This window comes from Bombina bombina, chromosome 5 (genome assembly GCF_027579735.1).
Source record: "Bombina bombina isolate aBomBom1 chromosome 5, aBomBom1.pri, whole genome shotgun sequence".
NCBI classification, from domain to species: Eukaryota; Metazoa; Chordata; class Amphibia; order Anura; family Bombinatoridae; genus Bombina; species Bombina bombina.
The window spans coordinates 965,934,694-965,949,666 of NC_069503.1; the positions used below are offsets into that span (position 1 = coordinate 965,934,694).

At 38.6% G+C, this 14,973-nt stretch overlaps 1 protein-coding gene across 1 annotated transcript in view; it reads left to right on the forward strand.

Annotated features, from left to right (window-relative positions):
• LOC128661026 (carbonic anhydrase 13) overlaps positions 1 to 14,973 on the forward strand; it is a 55,427-nt gene that overhangs the window by 23,004 nt on the left and 17,450 nt on the right. Inside the window, exons 3-4 of the mRNA XM_053715171.1 lie at positions 10,086 to 10,204; positions 14,156 to 14,251. Coding sequence (XP_053571146.1) covers positions 10,086 to 10,204; positions 14,156 to 14,251 — 215 coding nt within the window. The remainder of the gene's footprint in view (positions 1 to 10,085; positions 10,205 to 14,155; positions 14,252 to 14,973) is intronic.

Here is a 14,973-nt window from a genome sequence, read left to right on the forward strand (position 1 = left end):
TCCAAAGCACATAAGACTATGTCGAGAATAGACCTTTTCCTAATTGATGAAAGGTTGTGCACAGTCAAAGTAAGGGCAAAGATACTACGTATCTTTCTCTCTGATCATGGACCAATTTCTCTGAACTTCCAATTGACAGCTTCTGGACCAGGCCCCTCGCGTTTCCACTTTCCTTCTTTCTTAGCATTAGATACAAAATTTAAAGCTCAGCTGAAGACTAAATTTGAGGATTATATTCAGTACAATAGAGAATACTGGGACCGCCCCTTGATTCTTTGGGAAGCGGCCAAAGCAGTTATGAAAGGGGAAATTATTGCTTATAATGCTATGATAAATAAGAAACTAAGATCAAGAGAAAGAGAGTTAAACAATGCAGTAATTAACTCATATAACCGCCTTCTCTTGACGAGAAATCCGGTTAAGTGGGCAAGTTATCTTTGGGCGAAAAATGACAAAGATACTTTTTCTATCTATAAAGAAACTCAGTCAGAGTTAAAACTACAATCTAAATTGTATAGATATTGAAATAAATCCGGTAAATTACTCGCTAAATTGGTTAAAAACGAGAAAAAGTCATCATTTATCGAAAAACTTCTTGTAGTTGGGAAGCTCCTTACGGAGAATATAGAGATTCATAAGGAAATGGCCAAATATTATCAAGAGATATACGCCTCTAAAAATTTTAATTTAATACAGGCAGAGGATTTCTGGAGTAAAATCGGCTGCCCCAAGGTATCTGTAGAATCAATAGAGACTCTTAATGCTCCGATAAGGGCGGAAGAAATAGAGAAGGTGATCTCTGAATCTGCTATTAATAAAGCTGCAGGCCCGGATGGGCTACCAAGCGAATTCTATAAGATTCTGTCCTCAGAGATCGCGCCTCATCTTAGAAATTTATATAATGCTATGTACATTGAAGGAGAACTGGTGCCGAAAGCTTTCTCAGCCTCCTTTACAATGCTTATTCCTAAAGGTGGAAAAGATCCAGCTCAAAGGGAGTCATACAGACCGATAGCCCTGCTAAATGTTGACTATAAGATCTTTATGTCAATCCTGGCTAAAAGGTTGCAAGGGATATTACCGAATATCATAAACAAAGATCAAGCAGGTTTCTTAAACTCACGGAATTCCTCAGCAAAAATCAGAGAGGTTTTAGTGGTAACAGAACATTTTTTCAATGTGGGAGGGAAGGAGGGGGGGGGGGAGGGGAACAAACTCCTGACCTAGTTATTGTGACAATCGATGCTGAGAAGGCATTCAACTCGATACAGCCTGATCATCTTTTTACCTCTCTGGAACAGTTTGGGTTTAAAGGAAGCTTCCCCAAATTTATCATGAATTTGTACAACTCTCCTACAACAAGATTAATTGTGAATAATACTGTCTCTTTACAAATTGTACTTAATAGAGGAACTAGGCAGGGTTGTCCCCTCTCTCCTCTCCTTTTTAATCTATGTATTAAACCGTTAGCCATCAGGCTTAGGTCACAGCTGGAAGAGGTTGTTATAGGTAGACAGGAGATGAAACTAGCCTTATACGCGGATGACATCCTTGTCTACCTATTTAATACGAAGGTTAATATACCTAAGCTCCTGGAAATCACCAACCAATTTGGACTATTCTCCGGCTATAAAATAAACGTTACGAAATTGGAACTGTATTGGCTTAGAAAAAATAAAGATTCCTTTTTGAATAGCCCTTTTAGAACAGCTAAGGAGTCATTTAAGTATTTAGGCATAGTAATACCTACTAATCCACGGGAGTTATATAACTTTAATATCCCTCCAATTATGACTATAATCAAAGACAAACTTAGAGCATGGGAAAATTTACCTCTCTCTATCTCAGGATGGATAGCCCTGTTTAAAATGGTTCTCCTTCCCAAATTACTATACGTACTACAGAATACAGCATTAATACTTTACGATAGGGATATTCGAGGGCTAAACAGTTGGCTTAGAAGCTTCATCTAGCAGAAGAGAAAACCTAGGATAGCCTTGAACAAACTAACAGATGCCAAAATATTTGCTGGCTTTGCATTACCTGATATGCGGCTTTACAATCTCGCTTTCTTAGCACGAATTGCGGCAGATTGGATCTCTTGCAATAACTATGTTCTAAACAACGCATTGGAAGAAAGTGTTTGTGACCCATATCTCCCACGTGCAATGCTGCATTGTGATTTAAAAGGTTTGCCCTATAGAATTAAGGAAAATAAAATGATCCTTAATCCTTTAAAGGCCTGGTGGAGGATAGGGAAGCTTCTTTTTATTAATTGTAAGGTTTCTAAATATCTCCCTATTGTGGGAAACCCATTATTCCAAGCTGGATTAGACTCTGCAATTTTTAAAAAATGGCAATCTGCTGGACTGAATACGATGATACAACTTATCGACAAAGAGAAAAAATGCATTAGAACTTTTGAAGAAATCAAAAATAGCTTTAACCTTTCCAATAAAGAGTTTTTTGCGTTTTTGCAAGTAAGGCACTTTGCACTAGAGCTAACGAAGGAAGGAAAGTGGCAATGGGAATTGGGAGACCTAGAGGATTGGCTCACGTTAGTTAAGAAGGGACGTATGTCCATCTCTTTTTGTTACTATCTCTTAGGAGCGGGCAGAGCAAGCCATACCCTAGAGAAAATTGCCCAAGACTGGAGATTAATTATGGCCCAGGATTATATTGATCATAAATTCATACAAAAATCTATTCATAAAGTGGCAATGGCTACTCTTTCAGCAACATGGAGAGAACCTCATCTTAAGTTACTTCATAAATTTCACTATACTCCAGAAAAAGGCCATAAGCTCCAGAATATGAATTTTTATAAATGCCCTAAATGCTCCTTAGTTGCGGCAGATCTCTTACATATGACATTTAATTGTCCTTTGATTAGGCAATTTTGGCGCAAATTAGAATTCTGGATCAATACTACTCTTAAGATCTCCCCTCTGGAGTTGTCGGCAAGCTTAATTATATTTTGTTTTGATAATCAGATAGAACAACAATTAAATGAAAAGATAACAAGTGTCTCTATTTTGGCAGCCAGGGATATAATATTTAAAAAATGGAAGACGAGAGAAATCCCTAGTGTGGTGGAAATAAAAAACTTCCTCAAAAAACAATGCATGTTAGAACAACGTGACATGGATATTAATAATGACTCCGATATCAGAAAATTCTTTGGTAAATGGGCACCATTTATTAAATCTCTTCCGGCCACAGAGATAGATTATATTATATTTCCATTTCAGAATACAGAGCTGGTACTATTGGGGATGTGGTAACGGGATAGGTTCGAGGGAGCTCATGGGGGGGGAAGAGGATGAGTAAGGAATTTTCCCCTTTTCCCCCCCCATTCTTCCTCCCCCCCCCCTCCTGATGGATGTGTCGAGAGGTAACAGATGTGATTCTTAATTACATTAGTAATAGTACATATTTGATTTGAGGTCAAGTAATGAAGAAAAGACAATTTAGGAGTAATAATTGGTTATTAAAAGCATAAATAACATATTGGATTGTTCTGTTGAATGTACGCATAAAGTATAGAGGGAAAATTGTGCTTGGTTTTCCCCTTTTTTTTTTTTTTTTTTTTTTTTTGTGTGTTATTATTTTTTGTTCTGGTTTAGGGAATTATAGAAATAATATAATTCAACAGAAAAACTTGGGAGATGAAGGATTGTTAGATTCAAATTTCTTCTTTTTTTTTTATATTGTTTATAGGAATAACATTATGTAGATCCGTCACGGATGCTTGTTTTTTTTTTTCTCTTATTGCCTATGTATTCTTCTTTGTTTTCTGGAAACTGTATAAAAATGTATAAACGTGTTGAAATATAATAAAAATGATTTAAAAAAATAATAATTGCATGCTCTATCTGGATCATGAAAGAAAAATGTTGACTTTATAGTTTATGTATTGAGGCTTCTGTCCCCCATGTGCAACGTTAAAAATACATATTACATTCCCTTCACTAAAATCAGACCTCTCTAGAGAAGTCTAGAATTTATCACTCAGTGCATTGGTGAACATACGTGTACTTTACATGTAGCAACAACAACAACAACAAAAAACTATCGGCTAGATTTAGAGTTTTGTCGGTAAAGACCCGCGTAGCTAACGCTGCTTTTTTTCCCAACGCACCCTTCCAACAATGCTGGTATTTAGAGTTGTCTGAGGGGCTGCGTTAGGCTCAAAAAAGGGTGCGTTGAGCCTAACTTAGCTCCACTTCAACTCTCAATACCAGCGTTGCTTACGGTAGCGGTAAGCTGGGAAAACGTGCTCGTGCACAATATCCCCATAGGAAACAATGGGGCTGAGCTGGCTGTAAAAAAATCTAACACCTGCAAAAAAGCAGCGTTCAGCTCCTAAAGCAGCCCCATTGTTTCCTATGGGGAAACACTTTCTAAGTCTGCACCTAACACCCTAACATGAACCCTGAGTCTAAACACCCCTAACCTTACACTTATTAACCCCTAATCTGCTGCCCCCGCTATCGCTGACCCCTGCATATTATTATTAACCCCTAATCTTCCGCTCCGGACACAGTCGCAACCTACATTATCCCTATGAACCCCTAATCTGCTGCCCCTAACACCACCGACCCCTATATTATATTTATTACCCCCTAATCTGCCCCCCCCAATGTCCCCGCTACCTTACCTACACTTATTAACCCCTAATCTGCCGACCAGACCTCGCCGCCACTATAATAAATGTATTAACCCCTAAACCGCCACACTCCCACCTCGCAAACACTAGAATAAATAGTATTAACCCCTAATCTGCCCTCCCTAACATCGCCGCCACCTACCTACAATTATTAACCCCTAATCTCGCCGCTACTATAATAAAGTTATTAACCCCTAAACATAACTCTAACCCTAACCCTAACACCCCTCTAACATAAATATAATTTATATTAAGCAAAATAATATTCCTAAAATTAATTAAATTATTCCTATTTAAAACTAAATACTTACCTATCAAATAAACCCTAATATAGCTAAAATATAATTAATAATTACATTGTAGCTATTTTAGGATTAATATTTATTTTACAGGCAACTTTGTATTTATTTTAACTAGGTACAAAAGCTATTAAATAGTTAATAACTATTTAATAGCTACCTGGTTAAAATAAATACAAAATTACATGTAAAATAAATCCCAACCTAAGTTACAATTAAACCTAACACTACACTATCATTAAATTAATTAAATAAATTACCTACAATTACCAACAATTAAATACAATTAAATAAACTATTCTATAATACAAAAAAACAAACAAACAAACACTAAATTACAAAAAATAAAAAAGAATTACAAGCAGTTTAAACTAACTACACCTAATCAAACCCCTCTAATAAAATAAAAAGCCCCCCAAAATAAAAAATTCCCTACCCTATTCTAAAATGCAAAAGTAATCAGATCTTTTACCAGCCCTTAAAAGGGCATTTTGCGGGGCCTTGCCCCAAAGTAATCAGCTCTTTTGCATTAAAATAAAAATACAATACCCCCCCCCCCGAACATTACAACCCACCACCCACATACCCCTACTCTAACCCACCCAAACCCCCCTTAAAAAAACCTATCACTAACCCCCTGAAGATCTCCCTACTTTGCGTCGTCTTCACCCAGTCGAGCTGAATTCTTCATCCAAGCGGAGCAAGAAGATGTCCTCCATCCGGGCGAAGTCTTGATCCAAGCGGCAAAGAAGAGGTCTTCCATCCGGGCGATGTCTTCTTCCAAGCGGCATCTTCTATCTTCTTTCTTCCGGATCCATCTTCATCCCGCCGACACGGAACATCCTTCTTCCCTGATGGACTAACGACGAATGAAGGTTCCTTTAAGAGATGTCATCCAAGATGGCGTCCCTTCAGTTCCGATTGGCTGATAGAATTCTATCAGCCAATTGGAATTAAGGTAGAAAAAATCTGATTGGCTGATGCAATCAGCCAATCAGATTGAAGTTCAATCCGATCAGCCAATAGAATGCGAGTTCAATACGATTGGCTGAAGGGAAGGAGGATGTTCCGCGTCGGCGGGATGAAGATGGATCCGGAAGAAAGAAGATAGAAGATGCCGCTTGGAAGAAGACATCGCCCGGATAGAAGACCTCTTCTTTGCTGCTTGGATCAAGACTTCGCCCGGATGGAGGACCTCTTCTTTGCCACTTGGATCCAGACTTCGCCTGGATGGAGGACATCTTCTTGCTCCGCTTGGATGAAGAATTCAGCTCGGCTGGGTGAAGACGACTCAAGGTAGGGAGAACTTCAGGGGGTTAGTGATAGGTTTTTTTAAGGGGGGTTTGGGTGGGTTAGAGTAGGGGTATGTGGGTGGTGGGTCATAATGTTGGGGGGGTATTGTTTTTTTATTTTAATGCAAAAGAGCTGATTACTTTGGGGCAAGGCCCAGCAAAAAGACCTTTTAAGGGCTGGTAAAAGAGCTGATTACTTTTGTATTTTAGAATAGGGTAGGGAATTTTTTATTTTGGGGGGCTTTTTTATTTTATTAGGGGGCTTAGATTAGGTGTAATTAGTTTAAACTGCTTATAATTCTTTTTTATTTTTTGTTATTTAGTGTTTGTTTTTTTGTATTATAGAATAGTTTATTTTATTGTATTTTATTTTAGGTAATTGTAGGTAATTTATTTAATTAATTTAATGATAGTGTAGTGTTAGGTTTAATTGTAACTTAGGTTAGGATTTATTTTACAGGTAATTTTGTAATTATTTTAACTAGGTAGCTATTAAATAGTTAATTAACTATTTAATAGCTATTGTACCTAGTTAAAATAAATACAAAGTTGCCTGTAAAATAAATATAAATCCTAAAATAGCTACAATGTAATTATTAATTATATTGTGGCTATATTAGGGTTTATTTGATAGGTAAGTATTTAGTTTTAAATAGGAATAATTTAGTTAATTATATGAATACTAGTACTAAAGCCCGTATACACGGGCCATTTTTTTTGCAGCACAGTGGTCCCACCCCTTGCTCTCTCCCCCTTCTCTTTTGCTCTCTCTTCCCCCCTCTCTTTTGCTTTCTCTCCCCCTCTCTTTTGCTTTCTCTCCCCCCTCTCTTTTGCTTTCTCTCCCCCCTCTCTTTTGCTTTCTCTCCCCCCTCTCCTTTGCGCTCTCTCTCCTCTCTTTTGCTCTCTCTCTCCCCTCTTTTGCTCTCTCTCTCCCCTCTTTTGCTCTCTCTCTCCCCTCTTTTGCTCTCTCTCTCCCCTCTTTGGCTCTCTCCCCCTTTCTTTTGTTCTCTCTCCCCCCATCTTCTTTGGCGCTCTCTCCCCCCTATTTGGCTCTCTCCCCCCCTCTTTGGCTCTTTCCCCCCTCTTTTGCTCTCTCTCCTCTTTGGCTCTCTTTCCTCTTTGGCTCTCTCCCCCCCTTTGGCTCCCCCCCCTTTGGCTCTCTCCACCCCCTTTGGCTCTCCCCCCCCCCTTTGGCTCTCTCCCCCCCTTTGGCTCTCTCCCCCCCTCCCTTTGGCTCACCCCCCCCTCTTTGGCTCTCTCTCCCCCTCTTTGGCTCTCTCCCCCCTCTTTGGCTCTCTCCCCTCTTTTGCTCTCTCTCCTCTTTGGCTCTCTCTCCTCTTTGGCTCTCTTTCCTCTTTGGCTCTCTCTCTCCTCCCTCTTTAGCTCTCCCCCCCCCTTTGGCTATCTCTCCCCCCCTTTGGCTCTCTCTCTCCCCCCCCTTTGGCTCTCTCACCCGCTCTTTGGCCCTTCTCCCCCCCCTCTCCTACTCCCTCTCTGGCTCTGTCTTAATTGAAAGCCTTTGCCTCTCTGGCCACGCCCCCATCGCAGCACCCCACCAGGCCACGACCCATTGTGGCGACACCCGCCCGGCCATGCCCCTCGCGATGCCAGGCCACACCCCCATCACGACGCTCGGGTCGGCCACGCTCCCTGACACTCCACTTCAGCCTTGCTCTGTGCTGAGTGCTGAGTGTCAGTATCCAAACGGCCAGGTATGTTTGTCACATGCAGTCTCTACTGTGCATGACTTCATCTGACAAACATACTTGGCCATTTATTATATAGGATTATTTCGTTTAATATAAATTATATTTATGTTAGGGGGGTGTTAGGGTTAGGGTTAGAGTTAGGTTTAGGGGTTAATAACTTTATTATAGTAGCGGCGACGGTGCGGGCGGGAGATTAGGGGGTAATAATTGTAGGTAGGTGGCAGCAATGTTAGGGAGGGCAGATTATGGGTTAATAAAATTTATTATAGTGTTTGGAGGCGGGATTGCGGTTTAGGGGTTAATACATTTATTATAGTGGCGGCGAGGTCCGGTCAGCAGATTAGAGGTTAATAAGTGTAGCTACGTAGCGGCGACGTTGGGGGGGGCAGATTAGGGGGTAATAAATATAATATAGGGGTCGGCGATGTTAGAGGCAGCAGATGAGGGGTTTATAGGTATAATGTAGGTGGCGGCGGTGTCCGGCCGGCAGATTAGGGGTTACATTTTTTTATTATAGTGGCGGCGATGTTGGGGGGGGCCTCAGTTTAGGGGTACATAGGTAGTTTATGGGTGTTAGTGTACTTTAGAGCACAGTAGTTAGGAGCTTTATATTCCGGCGTTAGCCCATAAAGCTCTTAACTATTGACTTTTTTTTGCGGCTGGAGTCTTGTCGGTAGCGGGTCTACCGCTCACTTCTCCCAAGACTCCAAATACCGGCGTTAGGCAGATCCCATTGAAAAGATAGGATACGCAATTGGCGTAAAGGGATCTGCGGTAGCCTGGAATCGCGGTAGGGAAGTGAGCGGTAGACCCTTTCCTGTCTGACTCTAAATACCAGCGGGCGGCCAAAAGCAGCGTTAGGACCCCTTAATGCTGCTTTTGATGGCTAACGCAAAACTCTAAATCTAGGCGTAAGTTTTATCAACCCACTTCAGATATTTTTCAAAGAACTGTAGAGACTTATTTCCATCACTGAGACCATTGATCATTATTACTATTTATCTTATAATCTTATGATAAATGAACAAACGGTTTTAAAGGAAATGAATCATAGTGATCAGGGAATCATGCAAGGGTGGCATTATTGTGGTTCTTATTATATACAATATGTAACAGGCCACATAAGGTTATTAAAGGGATATAAAACTATTATTTTCTTTCTTTCAGGATTCAGATAGATCACGCAGTTTTAAGCAACTTTCTAATTTACTCCTATTATCAATTTGTCTTTGTTATATTGGTATCTTTGTTTGAAAAGCAGGAATGTAAGCTTAGGAGCGGCCCATTTTCAGCTCAGCACCTGAGTAGCACTTGCTGATTAGTGGCTAAATGTAGCCACCAATCAACAAGCGCTACCCAGGGTATGAACCAAAAATGGGCCAGCTCCGAAGCTTACATTCTTGCTTTTTCAAATAAAAATTCCAAGAGAACAAAGAAAAAAAATGATAATAGAAGTAAATTAGAAAGTTGCTTAAAATTGCATGATTTATCTGAATCATAAAAGAAAAAAAAATTGGGTTTCATATCCCTTTAATAAAGATGTTCATTAGTTTTGTCAGGAATACAAATTTGTGCCGAAAATCGGATATTTATTTTCATTTTAATAAAACAAATATCTAAATGAATGTACCAAAGAAAATGATAGAAAACAAAGTCAGTATTAATTTGTTTCCTTTTCATTTTTCAAGGGGTTAATACTTACCTGCACTAAAGTTGTTCCCTTACACATAACTAAACATTTTATATATAACAATCTCATGGTGTTTACTTTTAAGATAGGTAAAAAAAAAAAAAACTATTGTACTACTGTACATTGGTTTGTATAAATAGTTTTAGAGATAGCATTGTCTTTCATAAACATATTCTTAGTTTGTTCACTACTTTAGTGATCACAGTGTAAGAGAAACTGGTTTACCCAATTAACCTTATTGTGATTCTACATATACTGAATGTATATAATCTTGGACTTAATTTGTTAGAAATTACGTTACCTTCAATTTTCAAGTGCTGTCAATTCACTGAAATATAGGAAAAGAAGCTGAATGTTTCTCTATAATCAATTTCTCTAATGTATTCTGTAGCTTTTATAACAATATTGTCTGCCATTGTTTTTTAGTGGTTAGAGGGGGACCACTCTATGGACAGTACAGACTTCGCCAGTTCCACTTTCACTGGGGATGTGAGGATGGTCTTGGATCAGAGCATAAAGTTGATGGCAAGAGTTATTCAGCTGAGGTATACAAATATGATATATCTTTTTGTTGTCTATTAATATAAATACGTTTAAGGGGCATATTTATCAAGCTTCGTATGGATGCCCCTTGTTTACCCTTCAGGCTCGCCGGAAACAGAAGTTATAAAGCAGCGGTCTAAAGACCGCTGCTCCATAACCTGTCCACCTGCTCTGAGGCGGCGGACAGAAATCGACAGAAATCAACCTGATCGAATACAATACGGTTGATTGACACCCCTGCTAGCGGCCAATCTTCAGGGGCGGTATTGCACCAGCAGTTCACAAGAACCGCTGGTGCAATGATAAATGCAGAGAGCGTATGCTTTCTGCATTTATTGATGTGCAGCTGACATGATCTGCTATATCGGATCATGTCCGCTCGCACAATCATAAATATGCCCCTAAAACTGGATCTCTACAGTCCAATATTATTCTACAATTTTTTTCTAGGTTTCTACAAACTTCCATGTAGTCAAGGAGCCAGAAAAGAAATTAAGAAGCCAGGTTTTATGTGTGGTTGTATGGTATGCAATATGTTATTTAAAAACAACTACATCCAAAAATGTGCACAACTGAACACTTAAAACTAATCACTTTCACTTAAAAAATATAGGTAAAACAGGTCACATTCTACAACAGAAAATAGATTGTTTCAACAAACTTTAACATTTCCATTACTACACAAAAAAATCCTACCTAAAATAAATAAATCTTTATTCAGCTAAACCCCACAGCAAATTTACACTATCCTTTTTATTTTAACAAACTAAGAGTGAAAGCCACTTTTTCACAAACAGGCTCCTAAATTCCAAATTAAATTAAAGGGACATAATACTCATATGCTAAATCACTTGAAACTGATGCAGTATAGCTGTAAAAAGCTGACAGGAAAATATCACCTGAGCATCTCTATGTAAAAAAGGAAGATATTTTACCTGACAATCTCCTCAGCTCAGCAGAGTAAGTTCTGTGTAACAAGTTATACTCAGCTGCTCCCAGCTGCAGGTAAAAACAAAAAAAATGAAGAAATGAACAGCAGCCAATCAGCATCAGCAGTGCTGAGGTCATAAACTCTTACTGTGATCTCATGAGATTTGACTTAGCTCTCATGAGATTTCATAGTAAGCTTCCTTTACCTGATTGGTGAAATAATATGAGAGTGCACAATGCTCATCCCTTCAGATGTCCCAGGACAGACACACTAAAATGCTGCTTAGAAATCCTTTACAATGGGATGTGGCTACTGAGGAACTTTTGAGGTAAAATATCTTTCTTTTTTACATAGAGATGCTCAGGTGATATTTTCCTGTCAGCTTTTTACAGCTATACTGCATCACTTTCAAGTGTTTAAACATTTGGGTATTATGGCCCTTTAAATGTACTATAAAGTACATTTACAACAATGCAAATGTTTTTATGGCATAATTGTATCCCCAGCTGTTTCTCTATCATGTTGTCGTTCACCACATGTCCCCCTCAGCTGTCTTGTTCATGTGCATTGCAACATTTTGGGCTAGTGTCTGTTATTGGGTATGGAGATGGAGTCAAGGCCTGTTGTCGGAGTCATAGCAAGGTTTAATGAGTTTCATATGAAGAGTTTGGGTTGTTGGGGGGGCTAGATTATGAGTGGCGCGCTACGTTAGTGCACATGCAATATTGAACTATCATGCCAGCGCTAATGTGCGCGGTTATTACAAGTTGAAAGTAAATGCGACCGCACTAGCTCAAATGAAATTTGCGCTAGTCAGCTAACTGTGACTTAAGACCTTGCGTAAAGGGTTAGGGCTAAATAAAACGTTGCACCAAACGCAATATCAATACATTAAAGTGTTACACTCATATATACACTGTCTAACAAAAAATATTCATAGAAATATTTTACAAATGTTATGAGGATTGTAAAATACCATAGCCTAAAAGCAGAGTATTTTGATTTGTATTCACTGCAGGGTTTAATTTATATAGTGCGGCCCCTGCGAACGTCACTCTCCCCAGAGAAGTTTCCTTGTCCACCAGCTTCATTACTTTCTATCGGTGATGTCTCACAACTTACTGGGACGTCCTTTTTTTTTATAGAATTCCCTGAGGGCAGCCCCTGCAAATGTCGCCATGAAAAAAAAGTTTTTAGAATCTGGCCCTTAAAGGACTGTCCGGATGTGATTTATATTGTGATGCTGTTCCTACCCTGCTATTCTTTAAAGCTGCCTAAAATAGCACTGCACTAGCACAAGGGAATCCACGTTTAAACTAGATAATGGAATCAAAAAGGTGAAGCATTGTAAAGCTCATTTTCACATCCTTACCCAGAATCCCCTGCTCCAGTGAAAACATTATTAGTGGAGGTTTTCTGAGGAGAACTGTGCTGATTGACTATACAGTGATCTGTTATGCATCACTATGGTCACAGTGGAGTTTTTTATTCACCGAAACTTATTTTTAGACGGTATTAGAAATTACTTAAAATTGTGATATAGCGCCTAATTATTTATTTATTTTATTTTAGATATTTACGTTTAATATATTTTCACTCAGAGTAACTTGAAGAACATTTAGTTAACAATAGTAGCTTATGAAAGTAATGCATAAAGTGCAAAACTTCCCTTCCATTATTCTGAGCTCTATATTAGAGATTGTATACTGTAGACCTTTGCAGAGATTTAATCCACTCAGTATTGGTCTTTTCCCCCTGAAAGATGGGGAAGCACAGCCACAATATACCCCCAATCCATAGAGCTGTGTTGAATAAGCATTCCATGATTGTCAGTCTGCTGCTTCCCTGAGAAGATTATAAACCTTCTTTACACATTGGCCAGTCGCAATTTGATTTATATTAGCCAAGACAAATTCATTTTATTGCTAGCTGTCAATCTTTTATTTTATAGATTTATATTAATAACTGTCCGCCTTGGTTAATTTCCATATTACTGTTATGACTTTATTCATTTCCTTTAAGAGGCAACTCCCATCTTACACATGCAAAGTTATTAACAAAACCTCTTGTCCATGTATGTGTTGTACTTCTAAAACACCCAACACCTTTTTTGTTTCTAAATTAATTTAATTCATTCACTCTCTCTCTCTCTCGCTCTCTCTCTCTTTCTCCTTCATTCTCCTTCTTTCTCTCTCATATGTCCACCACACCCACATATAAAACCACTAAACACACTTTCTCTCTCAAATAGTGGAGTTTTTGGTTAAGATCTTTATGATACACCATCCATGTTTTTAAATACAAAATAGCTAGTAAAATCAGTTAATAACTGGGGGGGCGATTTACTAATGTTTGGGCGGACATCGATAAATTCCAACAGCATACGCTGTCGGCATTTATCATTGCACAAGCATTTCTAATGAATTGCTTGTGCAATGCCTCCCTCTGCACATTCGTGGCAAATTTTAGGGGGTGTCAATTAACCTAATGATTCGTACTCGATCGGGCTGATTGCTGTCCGCCGCCTCAGAGGTGCCAGACGAGTTAAGGAGCAGCGGTCTTACAACCGCTGCTTCTTTACTGCTGTTTCCGGTGAGCCTGAAGGCTCGCGCAGAAACAGCTGCATATGGCTCAATACGGGGCTTGATAAATCAGCCCCCTGGTGTTTAAAAGTGCTAAGTGTGAAAGTGGTATTTCAACACTTAACTGGTATCCATGAAAACATAGGATGCACTATTTATGCATCGGGTGCATTCAAATGCTTTTGTTAAAATTTATTTTAGCCAACAGCTTCTAATACCTGATCTGCTTTATTGTTTGTGAGAGTCCGAATCAAAATAACGCACTGAGATTTATCGATTGCGCTCTACTTGCAATCTAGTCCAAAGTCTCTCTCTCTATCTCTGTTTCTATCCCCCTCTCTCTTTGATTACTTGGTTGTATTTCTACTAATTGTTTAGAAAATGAAATATTTATGACAGTGTGTGTGCTTCAAACTAAGTTACTTTAAATATCCTTTCAGTTGCATATTGTCCATTGGAATTCAGAAAAGTATTCCAGCTTTGTTGAGGCAGCTCGCAAGCCAGATGGACTCTGTGTATTGGGAGTATTTTTGAAGGTAAAATTTAAAGGTTTTTCTTGTGTATGAAAGAAAGATTTTGAGCCCAAAGGCACTAATTAAAATACAAGCGCACAGGCACAGCACATAAAAATTGGACTCTTCTCACTAATCCTTTATTCCAAGATACATTCCAAGTGGTCAAGGTATTTGGAAAGGGTTAATACTTTATTCTTTTGCACATGAGAATCTATTTTCTAGAAACAAAACCTGAAAATGTTACATTTTTTGCATATTGACATTTACGCTAATTAGGATATACTGTATAAAGGCTGTAGGAAATAAAAACGATTCTGTATTGCAGAAACAAATCTACATATTTGTTTTATTGCTTTAAAATGTTATTTTGTTGTCTGCACTGACATTTGAATTTATTTCTATATTATATTACTTTATTTAGTGCAGCTGCAGCACTATGTAAACCTTAAAACAACATTAAATTCATAATTAAACATTTATGATTCAGATAGAGCATGTACTTTTAAAGAGCTTTCCAGTTTAATTCTAATAAATTTGCTTTGATTTCTTGTTATAATTTGTTTAAGATAGCAGCACAGTAGTATGTACGTCTTTACAAGTTGCAGTATTTGCAACAATGTATAACATTGCTCTAAACTTTGTAGCAAACACTGCCAGATGGCTAAAGACACTCCTGAGGTCACCTAGGATTACTCTTCAACAAGAGTAAAAGAGAACTAAGCAAAATTGATAACAAAAGTACT